Here is a 15,980-nt window from a genome sequence, read left to right as displayed (position 1 = left end):
TGATTGTTGTTGTTGTTGTTGAACACTTCCGGGCAACAATGATCTTGGTTTAGTACAATTAAAATGTACTTCTAGGTATTTATGTACACGAGGACAGGCGTCCTCATTGAATGTTGCCACGGTTGCCTCTATTTTACAATTGGAACGACCAGCACACCTAGAATTTTGTTTTTATTCATCATTTTTGCATAATTCATGGATATAGAATCATTGAATGTCAACAATCAATCAATCAATCAATTTATCGATAATCTATTCAAACATACCTTTCTTGGATGACTCTAAATGAACGATGCGCCATACAGTTGACACTCCAATCAACATTTCCCTGTTCATTGCAGACAGAGATGGAAAAACGGCCGAAATTTGCTCGTATCAGATTAATATGTGTGCCTTGTTCACATTGTATCTCCAATGAATTGCCTTCACATGCATATAAAGTATGATATCTTGGCCGTATCGTTGTCGAGGTTGATGAAGACCATTCTGTATGAATGAAAGGAAATGAAATGAAAAGTTTGTTAGATTATGATCGTTACTTGCAAACACATCACTTTTCTCATTAAAAATGGATGATACAAAAACACGTGATTATTATATGAAAGAACAAGGGAAAAAAACTAATTAATTACAATCGAATTCATTAACCATTTGAACAAAGCTCAATCGGATAATCTTAATCTATTGTCAACATTATTTCGTTTTCAAACTTGATTTCCGCAATCATGTCTCAATGCTCAAATCTAATTAGATTGAAAAATAATCATTAAAAAATGAATTAATTCTCTATCAAGTGGAGATAAAAATGGTCAAAAATAGCCAAAATGATACACACACACATCCGTAGTACACGGTAGCATTGAGCACAAGTCGTTGAAATTAATTACGTGTCACTTCTTGTCCTCTTCCTCTTCCTCCTCCTCCTCCTCCTCCTCCTCATCATCATCATCATCATCATCAATTTCATTAGTTCTTCTTTTAAGTCATTCGACATTGGCATTCATTTTATTTTAAAAGAAATGATAGTTAGATCTGATCATCATCATTCCATTGCTAAAAAGTAGAACCTCAACAGGTCAGGTTCTCTGCAAACCATTATCAGCACAAGTTGATCTCGTCGATTGGTCGGACGGTGAAGAAAAAAATTGAGATGAAGATTCAAATTGGCATCAACACACACATACCGACACATGGTTTAAGATTTTGACAAGATAATGATCTCAACGTGGATGATGATGATGATGATGATACTTTTCTAGAAAGAAAACAAGAATAGAAATGATAATAAGTGTTCTGTGTGTGGATTTTCTTCTTTTTTGTTCTAGGTTTCATTTGTCCAGTTTCAAATTGCTTCAAAATTCAACAACAGAAGCAATTTTGCAACTACACACACAAACAAAAAATTCTCGTTATCCTGAATCTGATCAACCATGACTCGTTTTATTTTGATGAATGAAATGAAATTTTGTTCCAAGAGAGAGAGAGAGACACTGGCCCAGTATTTCGTTTCCTTTTCAACATCATCGATGATGATGATGATGATGATGACATGTCAACAACAAACAAAGATTGAAGAAGAAACGTATCATAATAATGATTATCAGTCCATTAGATTCAATGATTGTTAACGACGGTAGTAATAACGTTCTAAATAGACCGGAGACCCTTCTCGTGTGTGTGTTGGACCATAGGAAAAAAATGAAAAGAACAAATATTTGTGTGTATATTCAGGTGTTTATAACGCGAGCATAGAAACAATCGCTAATAATGTATAAAGTAGCCAATTGTATCATTGTCATTATATTGCAGCATTTGACATCTACCTTGTTGTGATGATAATGATATAGCCCACAGGAGATCAATCGAAACAACAACTAAAAGCAATCAGCCAACAATAACGAAAAGACAATGTCAATGACATGACCAGAAAAACTAAACAACTATGACACAATGATGGAATGATTGGTTTATTCTCTCATTCATCATCATCATCATCATCATCATCGTGTCTGTATGCAGGCTATTGGTGAAATTAGCGAAAGTGAAATAAAACAAGCCAAATATTTCTCACACGCACACCTACTTATACTGGAGAAAAAAGAAATTCTCTAACCTTAATACATATGTTTTGCTTCATTGCTAGTAATCATCCATGGCCCTTTGAAATGCAATTGAAACAAGATTCAAACAATTCAGATATGGACATAGAATTTATTAATTAAAATATCGCAGCGGGTGCTCGAACCCGAATCAAACAAATCATTCATTGCTGAACAAGTGCTCAGATTTACCTGCATTTTCTTTGAAATTCAAAATTTAATAGTCCAATCATCATCATCATCATCATCATCATTAATATTGAAATTGAAAAATTCATTCATTCATCAAAGAATTCAAGCACAGGGTTCATGAATGACAATAGTTTGGAAATAATAAAGTAGTAGATGAATGAAACGAAAAAAAAAATTCAAACTAGTTTTATCAGTTATACATGGCGACCAATGTCCACCCGAAACCAATTGGAATTGAAACAATAACAAAAAACAATTAAATTCAATGCATGATATACACTACTTTTATTTGTTTGTTGTTGTTGTTGTTTTGTTCTAATGCATTCTAATTAGCAAAAATGAAAGAAAAACATTCATCCAGAAAAACAAATCCACACAAAATGCATGTTATTTCACTGATAAAAAATTTAATTGACACAAACTGAGAAGGAAAGAAAATGAAACCATCCACACCAAACGATGTGAACACACACACATATACAAATACCGGGGAGATTCTCATTTGGATCACAAAAAATACCGACATGATGAAATCAGGACAGAAACACAAACAGACAACAACACCGTATCTGTATATAGCCAACAGTCTAGAGAGAAAATAAATATTTGATTCAGAAGCCAAGTACATGTAGTGAGGTAGTGTATTCCTATAGATTCAGTTTACCATTTCCGTTGTTGCTGTTGATTTTATATGAGGCAATCATAAAAACATTAGATGAAAAAATAAAACAATCAACTTGGGCAACACGGAACCAAAGATTTTTCTTTTTCGCCAAAGTAATGACCCCAAATAGGAATAAATAAAGTAAAAACGATACAACAACAAACAAATAGAATTCTAAGGCCATTATCATCATCATCATCATCATTTCAAACAATAATTGCAAAAGGACAACATTTTCACTTGGAAATACTGGTCAATTGATGTCCAATATGGTCATAATAAAATGGCCGACAACAGCAAAACAGGGTTAATTTATTTGATCGACATGATCATCGTCGTTGAAAACATTATCGATAATGTTATTACGGTCTTGAGACAAATATACTACTACAGCAGATCCAAGTCTCAATGGAGAATTCTCATTTTCAATTCAAAATTTCCTTATTTTTGTTGTCGTTGATAGAAAAGAATAAACAACAATGATGATATAGTGACTAATGAATCATTATTTATACTAACACCTCTTCGATTTTCAGTTAGTTTAGTCATAATAACAACACTAATCGTTTTCATAAATACATTCAATTCTAAAGAATCTTCCATTGGCTAGCCTGGATTATACAACTTACTAGTAGATAGATAGCAATGACTTGGTGCTTTCTTTTCTCATGTTGATTAATAGACCCAAGCGAATAGGCTAGGTATCATTTTTCTTTATTTTTTTTTTTTTTTTTTGTTCATGATAAATCCATCTGGAGCCTATCATCATCATCATCATATGAAGACAAACCTGAACTTGGATAGATTGAACAGACTGAGAAAGTGAATGGAACACACAATTTTCTTTTATAAATTCTTTCTTTTGACAGTGGTCAACATTGTGTTGTAATCAGTGCAATGTGCGTGTGCGGCGTTTTAAATGACAATCACATAAAAGAAGAATTGATGATGATAGACAAAGACCAAGATGATTATTATTATTATTATTAGTGGTAGTATTAGTAGTACCACACCTTAGCACTGACCTGACCTCGATATCATGAATTGAATGGACAGATAGAAATGAAAAATAAACTGAAAATTTAACATTCTCTCTCTCTCTCTTTTCTCGCTTCATGATCTCAGACAAACATTGACCACACAGAATTTAATGCTAATACTGAATAGATTGGGTAGATGGATGAAATGGAATTTTTAAATCATTATCATCATTTTGAGAGTAGAATTTTCTGAATAAAATCTCTGTTTATGATCCTTGGCTTAATGATGATGATGATGATGAAGATGGTGATCAAGTAAAAAAAGTAATCTAGTCTAACCTTGAAGAATAAACTATGTGTGAGTTCCTTCACACACACACACACACACACACACACAAAAACACAGAAATGATATTTTTTCATCATTTCTTCCCAATTTCCTCATAATTGTGATAAAGATAATGATGATAATGTCACCAATGACATATACACACAATGGCAAAATATAAACAACAATGACCCTATACCCTATACCCATATAAGCAAGACAAGGCAATTTTTTCGAAAAAATGAAAAAAGAAAATGACCAGCCCAAATGATGGTATAAATGGCTACTGCTTTCGGATTAGATTAATGAATGAGTGAAGAGAAAATCCATTGACCGAATTTTGGTGGAAAGAATGATGGTCAATGCATACATAAATTGATAGCAAAGAAAAAAATAATTAACAAGAACGGAGAGAAAGAAAAACTTGGTTAATATTAGGCTACTGGGAATTAAAATGATGATCATCATAAAGGATTCAAAACATTATCAAAGATGATGAGATGTCCGTATTTGAGTAAACTTGATACACACAAACAGACATTAAACATCCATATCCATATCCATATCCATATTATTATTTTTGGGCCATGTAGGATTTTACTAAATTACCGAATATGATTATTATATATGTGGATTATAAATAAAGAAAAAATGCATCACTCGATTCATTCACTCACAAAAATCTTATTTATTGTGGTCACTTGATTTTCTTTTCGAAGGGTTATCGTCGATCATACTCATCATCATCAATCGATATCAATCTCGTTCATTTTTTGTTTTCTGCTATTGGTGTGATTGCCAATGTTATTAATGATGGTAATGGTTCGCACTTTTTTCATTATTTATTTATCCAATGATAATGATCACATTCACATCAACATTCAGCACACAAACCACCAATATTAGTGTCTTGTCTGTATAATAATCTGTATAATGATAATAATAATCCTCATATCACATCAATGACAGCCACACACATTCAGCAACAAACAAAAACCCAAACAAGCCATCACAGCATAGGATTTTGACTTGAAAAGACTGCGAAAAAAATTGTCATTAACGAATGAATATATATGATGAAATGAAAGATCGTCATTGAAAATGTCGTTGTCTAGCTATATGCACAGGTGAATCAATAGTGATATTTAGAGTTTAAAAAAAATGACCAGATCGAAACGTAAACCAACCAGATCATCATCATCATCTTGGTCATCCGTAGGGCTATCATTAAAAGTTGGAGCAAATGATTGGATGGAAAAAGAATAAATTCAAATGATATGATGGCCAATGGCTAAATTGTATTTCTTCGTTGGCAATGGAAAAATCCAAAATAAGACGAAATGGAGAAAAAAACTAGAACTCGGTGAACTTGATTTTCCAACTTATTGATATCCATCATCAGAAATAATAATCATCATTCAAGTGCAAGTGTGTGTGTGTGTGTGTGCGTAAAATGACTATGATTGCATAAAGTATCCACAACTTATCGACAACATTCAATTGATTGATCAATGGAAAAATCGTTCTCACACATTATTAGACTGATCAAAATATATATTTTTTTTTTTTTTTGGAATGATGAAATACAAATGACAAGTGTATGTCGGTATGTCAATCATGTAACAAAAAAAAATCATCATCAAAATCTCCAATTTAGTTCAGTTCAGTTCAATTTCGATGAGAATTATTTTGGCCATTCGAATTGATTATTATTCACAATTTTGTTGTTGTTGTTGACAAACTAGATCCGATTCATAACCGAATGGCATGAAATACCATCAAAATGATGACAAGGTTTGTCATTTGTCATCATTTCGATTGTTTAACACACACACACATACTATGTGTGACAATGGAAGGGCAATGATGTTGATTTTGACGTAACAAACAGAGAAAAATATGACATGGAATGTCAATAACAGAATCATACCCACACTACCATAATAATAACTAGGTTGTGTAAAGAAGAACCAAAAAAAAGGTTTCTGTGTTTAGGTTCACTGCACACAAATGGCAAATTATTTTTTCATCACTGACTCGATGTGTGTGTGTGTGACATTTACAAAATATCAACCGGATAACAAGGATAAATGAAAATGATGTGTCTGTGAGTAAATACGTAATAAGCAACAACAACATATTCAACACAGAGGAAAATATTCAAATTTGATTTTTTTGATAAATTTGACCTGAACGAATGTGACAGAAATAATCATCATCACGTTTGACCAATGGCTATAGTGGAAATAATAATAATAATGGTATGGTATTCAACGGATCATATAATAAAGGAAAAAGGTCATCCATACAAATAAACACTTGTTGTTTAAACAAAAAACTATATTCGCTAATTGTTTTCGATTGGGTGGTTACGATAAATGATGAAAAGGGTAACGAGAGTTGAATTTTAAAATATTTGTTCTTGTCCATTGTCCAGCCGGAAATGACGCCTAATTAGCAAAAGTCCATCCTTTCAAACACTACAAAAAAAATCATGATTGAACCCCCACCCGTTGAACAAAAACGACGAAAAAGGGTCAACATATTTTTGAAACTAAAAGCTAACTAGCACGAAAATAAATCCAATCCAAAATACTTATGCATTCATAATGTGTGTAAATGTTGCTGTGGGTGAAAAATTGAATTCACAAATAGTTTGTGAATTGTGAAGCCTAAAAAATAAAGAATGACATTCAATGTGTTTTTTTTCCTGGACAAAAGTCATTTGTCATCCATAAAAATAATCATCATCATTGGATTGGAATTCATTATAAAATCCGCATGGAGATGATTATGATGATGAGGGAAAAAAGAAAAAATTTCCGAAAAAAAGTCCATATAATTACATGTACAGAGAGAAAGAGGGCTACATCGTTGTTGTTGTTGTTTTTTTTTACATAAATTCCACACCACCAAGATGATGAGAAATAATACAAAAAAAAACATTCCATTTATACACCTGTTGTTGTTGTTGTTGTTTTTGTTGGTTGCAGGTTAAAAATGCTACTGTATCTTGGATATGACAGCCCATTGAAGAATGATGATGGTTATGATGTATCCATGGAGCTATAGCCAACAAGCAAAACTAAAAGAAAAAACAACAGACGTAGCATATACACAAAAAGGAGATAGGCAACAAACTATGATGAATGATGAATGATTCGAAATGGCAATAATTATAATTGTCCTTTTTCTGTGGTGGTATGTCGACCTCATCATCAACATATCAGTGATGAACACAATCGAATCGAACCCAAAACCAGAAAAAAGAAAAAAACAAATTTATCATCACAAATTGGTCAGGTTTTTCAAAAAAGGTTTGCTCACCAAATAAAACTACAACATCTTAATCGAATGGTCATCATTATGTTTTGTTTATTATCAATTTTTTTTTTTTTGAATGGCAACAAATCAATTCAAGATCACATCAAGAAAAGTGTGTATTAGACACGGTGACATGCAGAAAGTAGGAATGACACTTTTTGCAAAAAAGACTCTGAATTGTGTGAAGATTAATTGATAATTATATTGGAAAGCATCTGGATTCTACGCTTGAATGATCTCATAAGAACAAGATAGATGTTGAATTGGAAAACTAGCAACAACAGAAAGCTTCATGGTGAGATTTTTTTTTCTCGCTAAATACTATCCATACACATGTATAGTGTGTCAAATTTGACAACAACAACCAGAAAAAAATTGACATTAAAAAATGTTATGTTTGTTCGTAATTAGCTTTTTAGAATCGGAGGAATAAAATTCTCATAGTTGAGATGTTCTCAATGGTCGTATGAATGAATGAAAAAATCTAAATCAAACACACAGACACAGGTAATAACGTTTTCAAGAGCAAATAAACTTGCTTCAATGATAAATGGATGACCAAATCTCACACTATGCAATGAAAGAGAGAAAAATTTAAAATTCCGAAAATAATTTTCGTGAACGACTTGATCTGATCGCTTTTTGATTCTGGTTGTTTTTTTTTTGATATTCAAACAGTGGAATTAATAGATTGAATGAATGAATGGTCATCGTTGATCGTCTTCAAATAAGAATGTTCAATTAACTTGATCAATGAAACAAAAAAAAATCTTACAACCAAACATGTTAAAGTAATTAAACAAGAAAAATTCATGAGAAAAGATTACAGCCATCAAACAGCGATTTTAGTTAGTTTTCGCAATCAGAAAAAAAGAGTTTTTTGTCAACGAAAAAAACAGACAATTATTCACTATTTTCAATGTTTTTCTCAAAAGCTTCACAACAATGAAATGTTCAACAGAAAAAAGTTAATTAACTTTGCTTTAGATGAAAAAAATTGTTATTATTAATAAAGTATAAAGTATATAAAGTATGATGAGGCCCTAGGTTGATGCAAAAAGCAAATTATTAATTAGTTTCGGCCTATTCAGTTGTGTATTTGTGTTTTTCAATCATCGTTGTAGCTTCTGAAATGGAATGAATATAATTTGTAACAACACCTAGGTTCTACTCCCATCTGCACACACAGTATATGAACGATCGCATTTGAATTGAAAAATTTATGAATTGTATATATAACGATTGAATTGGATTTGTAACCGAGCCAAAAAGAAAATGAAAACCATATAATAAATTGATGCAAAAAACTAGATGACATGGTGATATGAGCATGTTGATGATGATTCAATAAATAAATTTTTTGCTCAACCATCACTATCCATTTTTCATTTGTTTATCTTAATAATATTTCACCATTCGGACATGGTTTCCCGGTTATCGTAATTAACAAAGTCATCATCACTGGTCGTGGTACCATAGATGATGATGGTGATAATGTGTTAATAGCTCTGAGAAGCTTGATTTTGAATGAATAAAATTTTATTTGAAATTAAAATTCTTTCTTGTGTTGACAACGACAATCTGTCTTGTTTCATGTTGAACACAAGACAAGTTACGAAATTTATTATTTTTAGTAGCAACTAAAATGATATGGAGAGATAAGCGAACAAAAACAACGACCATTAATTTGATTCTTTCAATGCAGAATAAAGTTGGAAATTTTAAATGAAAAAAAAATTCTAAAATTCATCATCATCATCCATTCATCAACGATTCGATATGCCACCCATAAAAGACATGACTTTGTCAATTTCAAAATGATGAAAAAGTAGCAAATTATATGACTTTGACGAATGTGTTTCGACAAAGTAATGGCAAAAAATCAATGAAACAATTTCTTAACTATGATGGATCGATGAACAGAGCGCCTTGAAAAATGAACGGGATCAATCAAAAGTGTCAATTGTTTTGTTGTATGTTGTTGATTTTTTTTCATAATTTTTCACTCTATGAACAACATATCATTGGTGATTGGGAAATAATGTGATTATTTCGACTCATTTTTTTTCTTCGGATATAAAACGGTTTCAGAGGTGATTATTATTATCATTCATAATCATTCAGAATGCATAAATTGTCAGCATATCATTCAAACACACAAATAATAAATGAACAACAACAACAACAACAGTAGCAAAACAGATATGCACGCAATAAATAGATTTGAATTCAACATCAGTAGCTACCTGTATTTTTTCCCAGTATTATCATTACATGTCCCATTTTGGAAAATCAATGTCCACATGCGAAAAAAAATGAGATTAAAAAGCACACACACACACCACAACAACTAATCGCCAATTGATGGTGATAACCACACAACAAATACAGACAAGAAAATTTTCTTTATAAACGAACAAATATTTACTTTTGATCATCATAATCATCTGATCATTATTTCAACAACAACAACAACAAAAAGAAAATTTATGCATACACGCGATTGTGGCATTCGTCCGAATTAATCGATCACATGATTGTTTCATATTTTGAAGATCAATCGATTGATTTGAGAATGAAGAGGGAAAAAACAAACAAAATAATAACATTGTGTGAATCTCATTATTAAATCACAGGGATGTTTATAATTGGTTACAACTTAATCATCATCGAGTTTAATGGCCAAGATGTGATAATGTAGCCTTTGACGAAATTTCAAGTTTTTTTTTTGACCATCTTCAAGGACCAGATCAGCAACCTAGATTTCTTTAGTCTGATTTTTTTCTATTGCACAACTTTCAAAGAGCTAAATGTCATGGGTTGGTTTTTCAACAACAAAACAGAAAAAATTTATTTGGTCATCGTTTGCTTGTTTTCTTGTCATTGGAAAAAATTAAATCACAAAAAGGCCATTATAATAATTCAAACTAAGAAATGATAACAATAAATGTCACAATTCAAACATTCGATTCGATGGAAAACAAAAATCGATATTTTGACCATTGAACAAAAAAAAAGAAATAGACGATAAGGGCGTAAAAATTATTTATAGTCCCTGAACGACACTCAAGAGTATTGTAAATTTTAAAAAACGAAAAAAAAATTTCCATTGGGTGTGTGTGAGTTTGCGTACTCATCCCACAATTAGCACAATGTAAAAATAATAATAATCTTTTTCTATCCGATAAATTCATTCATTAGAGTCAAAAGAAAATTTTTTTTTTCGTTCTACGAATATGGACATGATTTTGTTTTTATTTTTTAAAAACAAAAAACTTTTTTCAAAAATTCAATGGTGGGATAAAGTTAATCAATGACGACCGTGGATAAATAACGAATCGGTGGTGTGAGAATTTTCGAAAACAAAATAGATCAGAAATCAATTCGAATTGATCAATTGGTCATTGGCCATTGAACTAATAGGTTACGTGTCAATTGAAATTGGCCAATTTAAAAAAAAATATGATGATCAAATGATATTTTTGTTGTTTGAGGCAAATGAAAAATCAATTTATGGTTATAATAATTCGATGAAATCAAGGTCCCAAAATGTTCATGTATATTTGGACATCTGAAATCATCATCATGCACAAACACAAAACATTGACCAATGGCTGACGATGGTGGTCGGCAACAACTATCAAATTTTTTGTTTCTCCCAAACATCCACATATATGTTGGCGCCCGTAGCAAATCGTATACATGATAGAAATGTTTAATTTTTTCTTCATTTTTCTAAATTGTAATTGATTCTAATCACTATTTATTATCAGCATTTTCATTTAAATAAAAATCACCGATACTTTAAAATATCGAATTATGACAATGAGAAAACCATTGAGAAAAAGTTGTCATCATCATCACATCGAATGATATATGTCGTGCATTATGTACATTTGTTTGTCCGCATCATCGTTTGTCATCAATGATAGTCCAAACAAGGAAAATGACAAGGCCAACAACATGCCAAATCTGAGAAATAAATTATGAAGAATTTCAATTCAACTCATCATTGATAATCATCAATGGCACATAAATGTGGACAATCGTGATTCAGTACAATCGGTTGAAAATGTAGTAGATTAAATCTTGTCCGAACATCTGTTGATAAATACCTATACATGAAAGTGATAACCCCGTACATAAATCAAAAAGTATTTCATCATCATTTGGCCATGGAACAAGCGACATTGACATCGAAAAAACTTCTTGGTCCAAAAATCTTGCAAATTTTATTCATCAAATTGCTATTGTTTTTGGCAATGTGAAAAATGTGAAAAAATGGAGACAATTTGTATATCATCATCATTGTCATAAACTACATCAATCCGGAACAATCAGTTGATGATGATGACATCATGAAAATATATGAAGAGCGAATGTTTTTTGAATTCAAATGATTTTCGAATCGTTTTTTGATCTAATCGAACGAAAAAGTTTCTCTCGTATTTAAATAAATAAAAAAGAATAAAGAAAAAAACCAACTCATCATCATCATTCTCATGAATAAATGATAGAGCCAATCAATCGAATTTTAAAATGATCGATCGATTGATGATGATCAATCGATTTTTCAAACAAAAGTTAATAAGTTGTGAAACAATTAAAAAAAGGATGTGTAAAGATTTCCTTCCTCTTTCCATCAGACACACAAAAATCAGAACAACACCATAGGAATTGGTGATAAGATTTTTTAATAAAAATGATGCTTCAAGTACAAAACGGATAAAACACATTGGCAACACATTACAAGAAAAGACACATGCACTGGAAAAAGGTGAACAATGAAAAATAAATTTAATGAAAAAACAAAATAAAACAAAACGCTGAATTCAAATCAGGTCACATGTGCCAAAGTAGACACTGTGTGTGTTTAGATCTGATTGTAGATCCAGAAAGACAAGACAAGACAGACACATCATTTTCTCGCTATGCGACACACACACACACACACACAAGCACATCACAATCATGGAATGCAATGAATGACAAGCATATACGATAAGAACTTTAAAAAAGATAATAATAATAACCATACGATTGCAATGATGATGACGATGATGAATCTATCTTGCTTTCTATTTTATTTTCTTTCAAAATATTAAACAAGATATGAAACGAATTATGAAACAAAATGACGATGATGATGTGTTTTTCTTTTTAAATTTCACTACTGTAAAGGAAATAACAATGAAATGATTTCGTTCTGAGAAAAGATAATCTTGTTGTATGTTCATTTTAATAATAAAAAAGTGATTCGTATGGTCATCATCGTCTTATTAATTAGATAATTAATGGGGATGTATAATGATGGATGTGAATCAACAGTAATAATGGTACGACAACAACAAAAACAAAAAGATCCATTTGAATTAAGACGATATTTTAGAAACGAAATAATAAATGCGAAAACCGGGCCAAACAATAATAAACAGAAAAAAAATGAAATGTCCAAAGATGTTAATGGTTGAAACTTGGGTCATTATTATGATAATAACTTTGTTGTGGCATAATCTGTGTCTGTATGTCACCACTGTATGAGTATGCATTTGTAAACATCCACAACAGTTTAAACATGACACAATAATAATAAAATAAATAACGGACAAAAAGAAAATTTCTCACAACTCAAATTATTGTCAATCATCATGGTTATTAATACTATGGCATTTTCTCACGTCACCAATTTAACCTGCATTCTGGCAATTTTCCTCAAACAATAGAGAAAATTCCAATTCAAACTTTCACTCTGAAGTGTCTAGTCTACATTTCAAATGACAAACAATTTATCGTTATTACAAAGAAAAAAATTCATATCTTCATCAAGACAAGGTTTTCCTACTGAAAAACAAACAAACAATCGTGGAAATACGGGTACCAGAAATAGGTTCTACAAAGTCATGATCATAACAAATGAATATTCCTTAATAATAATTTCAATTTTTTTCACCCAAACAAGAAAAAACAACAATTCGAATGCACCACTGTGTATCCATGTATTTGTAAACTTCAAACGAATATTCATATTCATTCCCGATATGAATTTTATTATGAAAATAATAATAACAAACCGTAAATGTAAATGAATCGAGAAAAAAATGAGTTACTATTCTCAGTGTGATATGTATGGCAACAAAAAATGAACAGCAGCAAAATTACGGAACCTACACACACGCAGCAAGAATTAATGAAAACACTCGATGATGGAACACCCACAAGAATCGAAAAAAGCAAGCACTCCAAGAACGTTTGCAAAAAAACTAACTAATTAGTACGAGGGTGGTTGTTTCATCGGTGTTTCACCAATCCTAACACCAAAAGTATTATTATTGCCATTATATTCCATCGTACCACAAAGATCGAGTAGAAAAAATGAACCAAACAAATACATAATTAATATTAATGTATACAGCATTCATTCCGAGTTTTCTGTTTTGATTAATATTCGCACACCACAAACAACACAATATTTTGTTATATGCTCTATTTCTTGGCACTATCAAAACTGAATGAAGAAAAACACATCAACACATCATATACCTCATAATAATAATACAAAGTACCTTTTTCTTTGACCGATGATTTTTGATTGGCAACAGAAAACACCAAAAGCTGCAAAAAGATTGCCTGTTAAATGATTTGATGTTTGTGTGCATGGACGATTCATATTCACTAACTTTGGTCATTCTTTTCCTATAGGATTTATCTTCCTTTCGTTACGAAAAATGATGACTGTCCTGATATAGACATATATCACATGTTTCCTACAGAATTCATATACAAACAGAATGAACCGTTTGTTTGTTGATATCCTGCTGTTGTGCATGTAATTCTGTTCTGCTTTCTGGACGTTTGATAATGATAAACAGTGCCATATAAAGCATAATTTTATAGACACCAGAAAATGGTTACTGTCATCATCATCATTCATATCCGTAGATGAAACGAAAAGAATCCGGTAATAATGGGAAAATAAAATTCCGGTTAATGTCCGATATTTTATCATGTTGGTCTGTTTCTCTCTTTTCGCTTGCTTAGTTCGTGTGTCACACATTCACTAAATATATTCGAGACATACGAATTATCATACATTAAGGATATTGGATTATTATTACTGGAATAATGTGGATAAGACAATCAAAAAAATATTTGAATATAACCGAATAAACGAAAGAAATAAAAATTCTTAGATCACGGAGGCCACCACCACCACAACAAACATGACGACCAATGAACATTTTTCATTCAAGAAAAAAGCATTTTCCGTTTTATAATACAACAAATATGGAATGCTTTTAATTATCAAATGTGAATAAAATAATAAACATCAAGTTCAGTCACTAATACTCACAGTGATTAACAAACAAAAAAAATATTGACCAATTTAACAAAAAAAAACAATTTTCAGTTGATCAAAATGAGAAAATAGAACGGGTTTCTACTTTCACTTGGAATAATGTTGATTTAGATAAAACAACAAATAAATTATGACCATCATCCATATATTTCTCGATTTCGGCTATTCGTTCGACCACCATCAAGAACAATCTACTTCATATGATTCACAAGACAAATGTGCATTGTTTTTTTTTCTCAACCAGACTTGTTGTATAGGAAAACAACAAAAAATGAAATATGCATGTGAAATAAATAAATTTCACACTAGAGATTCGATCGACAACAACAAGAAATCAAGATTATTTCCATGAGTGAAAGTGTTAAAGAAAACAACAAATCATTGATTATATTGCAATATTATCATTATTTCGAAAATATCGTATCGATTTAATCTTTTCCGTCAGCTGGAAAAAAATCCGGTAAAAATTGATAAATTTGAAATCAGGAAATTGATCTAATCATTCGAAAAAATCAAATCTAGAACAATGGAAGCAAAAATAAAACATATTTTCACACTGTTTTCTCATTATTATCATCATTATCATTAGATTAGATCATCATCATCATCATCACATTTTAATCTGATATAAAAAATAAAACAAGACAAAATGATGACTTGTAATTACACATCCATCATCATTATTATTGGATGTTTTTATAATGATTACGTGTAAAAACAACAAGAGAAAGAGAAAGTATTTGAAGCAAAATCAAAGGAGTATAAAAATCATCATCAGAAAATAGACTCGAAATCAGATCATCACACACACATATACACAGCTGCTCTAAATTTTTTTTTATAGCAGAAAAATATTAAAAATCTGGATTAATGCTAGAAAACGTGCCCAAAAAAAAAAACATAAAGGTTGCAGCTATTTTGTATTCATTAACTTTTTTAGTTGTTGAATATTTTCAAAAAACAAGCAATCAAGTTTTTTTCCACCATTTTTTCTGCGAAAAGCAACAGGCATTTTTAAAAAAACATTTTTCATTGA

General features: G+C 30.9%; 1 protein-coding gene across 1 annotated transcript in view; it reads right to left on the bottom strand.

The window, feature by feature from the left end:
• LOC124500158 (latrophilin Cirl) overlaps positions 1–15,980 on the bottom strand; it is a 45,668-nt gene that overhangs the window by 5,392 nt on the left and 24,296 nt on the right. Inside the window, exon 4 of the mRNA XM_075734562.1 lies at positions 267–486. Within this exon, the coding sequence (XP_075590677.1) occupies positions 267–486 (220 nt within the window). The remainder of the gene's footprint in view (positions 1–266; positions 487–15,980) is intronic.

Source organism: Dermatophagoides farinae, chromosome 10 (assembly GCF_024713945.1).
Source record: "Dermatophagoides farinae isolate YC_2012a chromosome 10, ASM2471394v1, whole genome shotgun sequence".
NCBI classification, from domain to species: Eukaryota; Metazoa; Arthropoda; class Arachnida; order Sarcoptiformes; family Pyroglyphidae; genus Dermatophagoides; species Dermatophagoides farinae.
Note: the sequence above shows the minus strand (reverse complement) of the source record. Positions and strands in the feature narration are given on the sequence as shown.